This window comes from Carlito syrichta, unplaced genomic scaffold (genome assembly GCF_000164805.1).
Source record: "Carlito syrichta isolate Samal-C Ts95f unplaced genomic scaffold, Tarsius_syrichta-2.0.1 Scaffold287526, whole genome shotgun sequence".
NCBI lineage: Eukaryota > Metazoa > Chordata > Mammalia > Primates > Tarsiidae > Carlito > Carlito syrichta.
The window spans coordinates 144,812-154,911 of record NW_007231622.1 but is presented as its reverse complement, the minus strand read 5'-3'; the positions used below and the strand labels follow the sequence as shown (position 1 = coordinate 154,911).

General features: G+C 40.8%; 1 protein-coding gene across 1 annotated transcript in view; it reads right to left on the bottom strand.

Annotated features, from left to right (window-relative positions):
• The window catches only part of PARP15 (poly(ADP-ribose) polymerase family member 15), a 27,852-nt gene extending 19,859 nt beyond the window's left edge, over window positions 1-7,993 (bottom strand). Inside the window, exons 1-3 of the mRNA XM_008052807.1 lie at window positions 7,892-7,993; window positions 5,933-6,049; window positions 1,112-1,348 (exon numbers count right to left, since the gene is read on the bottom strand). Coding sequence (XP_008050998.1) covers window positions 1,112-1,348; window positions 5,933-6,049; window positions 7,892-7,993 — 456 coding nt within the window. The remainder of the gene's footprint in view (window positions 1-1,111; window positions 1,349-5,932; window positions 6,050-7,891) is intronic.
• Between the last annotated feature and the right edge of the window lie 2,107 nt (window positions 7,994-10,100).

Sequence of the window (10,100 nt, the reverse complement as noted above, 5' to 3'; positions counted from 1 at the left end):
ACCCAATCAAAAAAAAAAAAAAAAGTGTTAGAAAGAAAATCTCAGCTAAGAAATAAATATGCATAACATTGACTTCAAGGAAATACAGTAACATGTTAACCAAAGTTATCTCTTGGTGGTTGGATTATGATTTTCATTTTCTTTTTGTACTTTTCTAAAGTGAACATGTATTATGTTTTTATATTCTGAAAAAATATAAAGTTGGTGGAGTAAACTGGGAGTGGAGGTGAGAATTATTAAAAGAAGGGCACTGACTCTGATTCTTCACCACAGCTCTGGGTGCACCTCTTTGTTATGCCAAAGAATCTTTACATAACTCTGTAGACACCATTCCAGGAGAACTGCAATAATTGTTACCACTTCTGAGGGTCAATCACTCTGAAATAACGTAGTTGTGATAGATTCTCCATGGACTGTAAAAAAGATTTCAACAAATAGGTAGTGGGCTGGGCTCGTTGACTCAGCCTGTAATCCCAGCACTTGGGAGGCCGAGGTGAGAGGATTGCCTGAGCCTGCGGGTTTGAGACCAGCCCAGGCAACTTGGTGAGACCTCATCTCTACAATAAATAAAAAATTAAGCCGGGCTCAGTGGCTCAGCCTGTAATCCCAGCGCTTTGGGAGGCTGAGGTGAGTGGATTGCCTGAGCCCGCGGGTTCGAGACCTGCCTGGGAAACTTGGCGAGACCTCATCTCTACAATAAATCAAAAAAATTAGCCGGGCGTGGCAGCGCGTGCCTGTAGTTCCGGCTGCTTGGAAGGCTGAGGCAGAAGGATCGCAGGAGCCCAGCAGGTTGACGCTGGGGTGGGCCGTGAGTGTGCCACTGCACTCCAGGCTGGGCAACGAGTGAGACTCTGACAACAAAAACCCAAAAAACAAACAGACAGGGTTCAATCAATACTAGAGTTTTTCAACCTTGGCCAGATTCTTTGTTGCGGTGGGGAGGTGCATAATAGTATGTATAGCAGCATCCCTGGTCTCTGCCCACTAGACACCAGTAGCAGCTGTAATAAGCCTAATGTCCTCTGCAGGGGCAAAATTGAGGACCTATCCCAGACCAGAAGGAGACTCTCAAGGCTATCAGATGAGGTGGGGAACTAAGAGCTTTCTCTACCTTCTGAGCAGTCCCTGCTCCGTTATCCCAGTCTGGAGCCACGACATGGAGCACAGCTTTGCAGTCCAGATTGCAGCCACTTGTCATGAATATGCTACCCAATTTTTCCTCGGCTTCCTGCCTGGTGGCATTTAACTCTTTCTGAAGCATTGGACCAGCTTTCTGCAAAAGAGACTGAGACAGTGGTCCTCCTCCAAGCTGCAGATCCTTGGGAACTGTGTTGACAATGACATCAGCCTTAATGAAAACAGCAAGTTTGTTAGAGATTGAATCAACACATAATGACAAAGCACCTATGCTTTGCTAAGGACTATGGTGTAATGCCCAAGATATGTTTTGCCTATCATAATGACACGTCAGCCCTACTCTCAAGAAATTTACAATCTGTTAATATTTAAACACTCTAATGAGGTGACTCCCAAATGACTCAGAAATTAAGGAAATAATTAATCACTACTGTCAAAGCAATACCCAATGAGTCAGAGTAGAGCTATGAAAATGAGTGAAATGGAAGCCAGGGGCAGAGAGGGAGACAGAAACAAAGATTTATAGAGAGGAGAAAGAAAGAAAATGAAAATGAAAGGTAGAGGCAAAAAAGAGAGACAGAGAAACAGACAGACTGAGACAAAAACACAGAAAGAGTGGGAGACAGAGGAAGTAAGAGAGAATTGCTTTTAGGTTGGCAGGAACTGAGATTACGTGTTTTGAATTTAGTAACATACGTAAAAAAAGAATGGGTTAATCTGAAGGGGAGTCTGGTCAGTCTTGAAGGCCTAGACAAAGAAAAGTCTGAGGTGAAGATAGGCCATGTCCGTTTTAGCCTGCCCAGAGGCATTGACTTCTCTAAATGTCTGTCTCTCTGGTAAGATGGAAGTCATAGTTGATGCCATGAGATGTTATGTGTTCAATTCACCTAACTCCTCTTATTCAGATTTTGTGCTTACTACCAACCTTTGGATTCCACGGTAATTTGACTGGGTGTGAGGGACAGCAAATACTCTGATCATGTGGATTTTGAATATTCTGGTTTTTTTGGAGAGCTCTTCCTTATTGTAAATTGAAATATGCCTATGTCTCTGGGACACAGAACAGTTATAGTTCCCAATCTAATAACTAGCATTCTTGAGTTCTTGGAAAATGTCTAGTCTAAAAAGCCTAAATTTTGCCAAAATTTTGCAGTTTTTTTCAAAAATTTTGCATTTTTGAAAATTAAATGCTTTAATTTTCTCAGTTTTTGAGAGTTTGGCTAAAAGTTAGTTCTAAATAAAGTTATAATTACATTTGAAAAATAAAATCTAGAGAATTTCCTCTTGAATAAAAACTGTTAGTTTTGTTGTTTTTGTTTTGTTTGTTTTATTTTTCGAGTTGAGTCTCACTCTTGTCACCCAGGCTGCAATGCAGCGGCATGCTCATGGCCACTGCAGCCTTGACCTGCTGAGCTTAGGCAATCCTTCCGCCTCAGCCTTCCAAGTAGCTGGAACTACAGAAGTACGCCACCACGCCCGGCTAGTTTTTTTTGTGTGTGATTTATTGAAGAGATGAGGTCTCACTAAGTTGCCCAGGCTGGTCTCGAACCTCCGGGCTCAGGCAATTCTCTCACCTCAGCCTCCCAAAGTGCTGGGATTACAGGCTTAGCCACCATGCCCGGTCAAAACTAGTTTTAAGTGTTATGTCGGTATTGGAGGTACGTTAGTAGCATATAAGGTCTTACATGAGCTTAGTATAAGCCAGTCTCAGGATCTGAGAAGGCCCTGTGGAGACAAGAGGAGTAAGTCTTTCAAAAAAAAAACCAAACAAAACTACATCTAGCCCATCTTCTTCTCACTCCCAATTGTAGTGTCACTATTTACTGATTTCTGTATAGTTTAGGGAAGCAATATATTAACATGCAAAAAAGTGAAATCATCTTAATATTTAAACCAGATTAAGATAATCCAAAGACATTCTGTTAAATATGCAAATATTGAATTGCTATAGAAGTTTTGGACCAGGTGCAGTGGCTCACATCTGTAATCCCAGCATTTTGGGAGGTGGAGTGACCAAGTGGGATTTATCCCAGAAATGCAGGGATAGCTTAAAGTTAAAAAAAAATTAGCCAGGCACAGTGGCTCACGCCTGTAATCCCAACATTTTGGGAGACTGAGGTGAGAGAATTGCTTAAGCCCAGGAATTTAAGACCAGCCTGGGCAACTTGGCGAGTCCTCATCTTTAAAATAAATCAAAAAAATTAGCCAGGTATGGTGGCATGTTCCTGTAGTTCCAGCTACTTGGAAGGCTGAAGCAGAAGGATCGCCTAAGCCCAGCAGATTCGAGGCTCCCTGACTGTGCCACTGCACTCTAGCCTGAGCGACAGAGTGAGACTCCAACTAAAAAAAAAAAAAAAAAAACTTAAAAAAAGGTAGGAATTATTTATATTGGACTGGTTAGTGGTTAATGAAGACTTTACTGAGGGATTAAGAATTTCATATAAGCCTTGAAGAATGGCTATAATTGGGTCAGGTAGAAAGAAGGCAGTGAGACATTCTAGGTGTGAGGAATATCGAAGGATACACAGAACTGGGCAAGGTCAGAGAGTCCAATTTAGCTGAAGCAGAGGTTCAATAGGGAGGGATGGGGCTGGAGAAAGATTTGGGACCAAATGATGGGGTACTTGGAAAACCACACTTTTTGGACTTGATCCTACAGGCAACAGGAAGACACTAAAGATATTTGTGCAGGAAAATATCTGCTAAAATAATGTTTTTGGAATATGCATCAAGCAGCAATATAGGAGACACATTAAAGGGTGACAAGGGCCAGGCTCAGTGGCTCAGCCTGTAATCAGCACTTTGGGAGGCCAAGGCGAGTGGATTGCCTGAGTCCAGGGGTTTGAGAACTGCCAGGGCAACTTGGCAAGACCTCGTCTCTACAATAAAATAAAAAACTAGCCAGGCGTGGTAGGTGGTTGAGGCTGTGGTGGCCAGGAGAGTGCCACTGCACTCCAGTCTGGGAGATAGAGTGAGACTCCAACTGAAAAAAAAAAGGGTGACAAGGAGTGATTAGGGGGACACTGAAATAAGGATAGACAGTGGGAATGAAAAGGAAGGCCATGCACAGGAGACATTTTGAAATGAGGCTCATTGGGACTTGGAAACTAACTGGATAAGAAAAGGAGCTCAGAGAAAAAAAGAGTTAAAGACGATTGCAAAGTTTACACAGCACCATCCCATGGTGAGAATAGTTCCCCCAACATGAGTTGACATGAGTTTTGTAATTAACTCAGCAGACTTATATGTGAAAATAACTTGGTTTCCTCATCTATAAAATGGGGGTAAGTAACATCTATCTTAATTAGGTTATGGTACTAACTGAGTAAGGTAAAATATGAAATGGCCCACCATAAGTGGTTAATGATCACAGCTAGCATTTTTTAAAAGCTGGTACTATGTGCCAGGTAGGAGTTAAGTCTTTTATATGAATTATTTTATTTAAACCTCACAACAATTCCTATATCGTTATCGCTTGTATTTATAGATAAGGACCCTAAGGCATGAGAGATATTGATCAAGATCAGTGGCTATTCATTCAGTGGTGGAGTGGTGCCTGTACCCTGCCAGAAATGGCTTTAGAGGTGGTCTGCTTAACCACTACACTATGACTACTCCTAGAGTGGAAATTTAATTTACACCCTTTTCTATCATCCAGTTCTTTTCTGGTCTCGTTATATTTACTTAGCACACTCAAAATGTCAGCTGCAAAGCTCACTATTGCCAGTAGCCATGGCAATCATCTTTCGCACTGAAAATTAAATAATTGCAATTCCAGTTTTATAAGTAAGTCTTGAGTTTGATTAGTGCAAGTCACATCAACTCTGGGTAAAATGGTAATAAGATTCAACTTTTCAATATGCTGGTCTGAGGACAAGGCCCTGAACCCATGTAACAAAGGAGTCCAAGGACCCTAGAGACATGAAGAAACAACTGACTACCTCCCTCCCCTCTGCCATCTTATTAGCTGCAGCAAAAGCAAAGAATATTCCAGAAGACTCTTCAAATCTCTCAGTAAGCTTCTCTTTCCATTAGTCTTGAAGTGTGTCACATCTGAAGGCAAATAACAAGTGTCCAAAGGGTGGGGCTATAGAATCGTGAAGAAGCATCCAAACCGGTGATTTTTTTGCCCTAACTAGACTCACCTGGAATTCCTCCAGAAACTACTGTTGCCACCCCATATACCCAACCAATTAAAATTAAAATCTCCAGGGTTAGGGCCTGGGCGTCTGTATTTTTAAAAGCTCCCCAGATGATTCTGATCTGCAGCCAGGATTCAGTGTCATGGGTGTAAACTACAGGTGGAATGGAGTGCCTGCTTCTCCTGCTACCCGGTGCTTCCAAGGAAAGGGAAATGATAGAACAGAGGTAAGCAGCGGCCAGGTTTAGGAGTTAACGCCTGCACTGGTAACCTTTATCCCTTCTCATTCTTCCTCTGTCTCTGGAAAGTGCCAGAGCAATGGGTGTGTTTTGGTGAAGGGTGATTTTTATATTATGGTATATATATGTCTTCCCCATTAGTGCTGATTGGAGCAGGAGGGGAAAAAACAGAACTGGGTTGAGGGGATAGTCAAGATCAGTAGCAGAGAAATAAAAGAGGTGGATTTGCACACCCTGGTTTGTGGCTAAACTTGGACCCCTCCATGTGAGTATATGTGGAAGAATATAGGGAATGCTAAATACATCTCTGCATGAACCTCAGGTGGCTTGAACTCCCCAAATTGATATTATCTTAATCTTTGATCCTAAGGCACGGAACCATTGTCCCTTGGTGGATTTACCAAATACCACCTACCTGGATATACTGGACATCTCCACTTATCAACTGGAGGCTCAGACCTTCTTTGGTTTCGATTGAAGCTATAACATTTTTGTATGAAAGATAATCTTTCATACTGGACTGTTCACCTGACTGTGGAGAAAACAGTAAAGCATTACCAGGACATGCCTAACTCAAGACTTTCCTTACAGGTGTCTTTTATTTTTTTTAGAGACAGGTACTCACTCTCACCCAGACTGGAATGCAGTGATACGATTATAGCTCACTGTAACCTCAAACTCCTGGGCTTTAACAATCCTTCCACCTCAGCTTCTCAAGTAACTAGACCTACAGGCACACCCAACCATGCCTGGCTAATTTTTCTTTTAAAAAAATCTTCGTAAAGACAGAGTCTTGCTATGTTGCCTAGGTGGGTCTCAAACTCTTGACCTCAAGCAATACTTCCATCTCTGCCTCCCAAAGTGCTGGGATTACAGATGTCACCACTGTGCCCAGTTCTTTAGGTGTCCAAAGAGGAAAAAAAAAAACCTATTAGATTTCACAGACTTCTCTAACTCAACTCATAACTCAGTTCTGAGATTCAAAGCAGATAATTTATCATAATATTTGAGTATTAATTGTACTTAATACCCCAAATGTCATTACTTATTTCCCCAAGAATCTTAGCATAGTAGACTCTGACCATATCACCTAACCCTTACTATTTAAGTGCAACCTGGACATATTTCCAACTGCATTTCTTGCCCGGGGATTCTCTTAGCTGCCAAAACCTACTTGGCTTGCTGGTAAGGAAGAGCAGAGAAGTACAGGTAAATCAAGCCACTCCCCACCACCCAGCCCTCATGCAATGATTGGCAGGAGTTGACATAAAATACCCCAGCAACCTTGCCTCTCAGATAGATTCACTATGACTTTCCCCAGTGGGATTAAGTGGGAGCTGATTTGATGATGTACTCCATCAGTTTCCTCTACTTTAAAATGCTTGCACTTGAATTAGATCTCAAGGTCCTCTTCTGGGGAACCCAAATAAGATACGTCCCTGAGTGTTCCGCAATGATGCATTTGCCCTTTGGCTATTAACAGGTACAGAATTTTAGAATGTAAAGGGTCATCAGAGATTATCCAGTATAGAAACTTCATTGCCCTGAAAAAGATACCAGCGTGCATAGGAATGAAGTCACTTGATCAAAGTCAAACTACTAGCAAATGGAGGACATATACTTTAATCTGATTTCTTCACATCCAATTCAGTTCTGCTTTTCACAGAATCTGAGCTGAGCTACCACATGGCATTTCTCACAACTATGAATGGTAAAAACATGGCACATGTCATCCTTTCTACACCTATGACAGACATTATTAATTGGTATCAGCACTCTTTCAATCAGCCCAGATATAGTCTCAGAATCTTCTTCAACACAGAGCTCCAGGCAACAACTATCATTTGGTCATCCATGAAATGAAACTTATTTGTATAATCTAACTGAAAAAGGATATGAATTTTCTTTGTTTAAAATGGTCTTAGTTCAGTGCCTCTTGGTTGGTACTATATACATATTACATAATTGTGTTAGAGAATTGTTCACTCTCTTCTTTGGGAATGGGATTCTGGGAGAGCCTTTTCATTTGCTCAGGAATTTCATTCTTCACTTAATACTCTCCTGTGTGCAGCCTGGTATGTTTGATGAAAACATTATCAGTTGCCTCCCAACTTGAGAATTCCTTGGGTAAAAGTCTTTCAAAGCATTGATGTGAAGACTAGAAAATCTTCCAAATGAACCAGGCACATTCTCTGTTAGATTTTGGTTTTCCTTTTTTAATATTTTCATTGGTGCTTTCTACTAATGTCTTTAAATTGTGTTACAATTCTTTTCACATCCTCCTAATGACCAATTATTATGACCATCTCCTTGAACATATCAGACTCAATCAAAATCTATCATCCTCTGTGCTATCTTTTATGTCCTCCCATACCACTGGCTTCACATTCAGTTTGATGACTTGACAGTTAGATGCAGGATAATTTTTAAGAAATATGTTCTCTCCAGGTCTTGATGACACTAATTTTTTGGACATCCTTGAATGAGTTAGGTGGCCACAGACCTGAGTGTTACCTTCAACCTCTTACAGATGATTTGGGGTCATGTTGCCTCACAGTGACAATTTTCCATTTTGTAATTTATCATTCTAATCTGGTGATGCTTTTTTAGCAAGAACTTCTATATATGAGGATCCAGGGACACCAGGAATGGTGCCAACAACTTTCTCAGAGGTTTCTCCCTTCCGTACAAGTCTTGCCCAAAGACATAAAATATGTGAACAGAGAAATGGGTTTTTCATTGAAGACACACTTTTTCACCAAGTTGGTGTCCAGCACTAAATAAAAATAAAAATAAAGGATAGACATCATTCAGACAAAATCAAATGGTGATATTTTAAAGAGGTCTCAAAATAAGTAAATAAATGAGGAAACAGAGAGAAAAAACTTTGCCATTGTTATCCAGATAGTAAATTCTAGAAGGATTTAAATCTATACATTTGGAATTCTAACAGCCAGAGGTACTCTAGAATCTATAGAAGGCTTAGGTATGACAGTGAGGAGAGAAGTAGAGAGTGATGAAAGGCTCTTGTCTTGAAGTTCTATTTTCTTGGATTGTATAAGTAAGATTGCTCTCAATATTCCCTACCTCCTTGTCATCAAGTCTAGTCTTCTTCCGCATCATATCAGAGTTGGCTGTGTGACCAATAGAATACGGCAGAATTGATGCTATGTCACTTCTGAGGCTAGGTTACAAAAAGCATGGCAGCTTTCTGTGCTCTCACTCTCTACCTCTCTCCCTCTCTGTCTCTCTCGCAAAAGTGGCTACTGAGTTTAGCAACAAAAAGGTCATTTGTGAGCTTGAGAAGAACAGGTTTGGTGAAGCACTGGTGGTAAAAACCTGTCTGGAATGAACTGAAGGAAGCATGGGAAGAGAGGGAACAGGGATGAGTTTAAAGAAACTCAATCAAGAAATTTTGCTGCAAAAGAAAGCAAAGAAAGGAAGCAGTAACTACATGGAAATTGGGGTGAAGGTTTTTGCTGCTTGATTTTTTGCTACTGCTAACACACACACACACACACACACACACACACACACGCACACACACTCAATTCTTTTAGCTAGATTGCCACAGAGAACTGTTCAAAGCTTGAATTAATTCATAACATATTCCAATAAGAGTGTGATGGCTTTGATGGGTTTCCTAATCACCTATGTAGCTTTTCATCTGGCTTCCTTCATGCACCAAATGACTAATATTCACTTTGAACATCAAGAAGCAAAATAAATTGGTAGTTAGAAAACTCAACCAGGACTGAACTCTCCTCTGGGAAATATTGGACATTGGTTACTCCTTCTTCTCCATTTTTGGTATTTTCAAAGAAAACTGTATGTAATTAGTTTCAATATCAGGTGGCATATTTTCAGTCTTAGTGTGGTCGTTGGTTCCAGAAGTTTTGGGGAAATCTGAAGTTATTGAACTCTATAGTGTCCATCAGAAATATTAACAAAAGTGCTGACACCTACAAATAAAAATCAGTTTAATGGTACTGTAATTTCATTTCATACTAGAAGAAAATAGACTTCATTTTTTTTTTTTTTTTTTTGAGTTGGAGTCTCACTCTGTCGCCCAGACTGGAGTGCAGTGGCCGCTTCCGGCCACCGCAGCCTCGACCTGCTGGGCTCCAGTGATCCTTCCACCTCAGCCTTCCAAGTAGCTGGAATTACAGGCATGCGCTACCACGCCCAGCTGATTTTTTGATTAATTGTACAGATGAGGTTTCGCTGCCCAGGCGGGTCTCGAACCCGCGAGCTCAGGAAATCCAGTCACCTCAGCCTCCCAAAGGCGCGGGATTACAGGCTAAGCCACCGAGCCCGGCTAGAAAATAGACTTTAAAATGTTAATTTGATTTAGAAGCTTTAACTAAGAATTAAAATTTAGATGTTAAATTTCTATGAAAAGTTAGAACTCATAGTGTCAGTTTCAACCTACCATATATAGCCTACCCTGAATGCACAGCTATCTTAAACAATGACCTCCAGTCTGAGATCATTTGGGGAACAAGAATCAAGTTACCTCTCCAAATGTAACCAAGCATGTACAGTCATTTTGTCACCTGATAATAGTAATAATGATTATAATA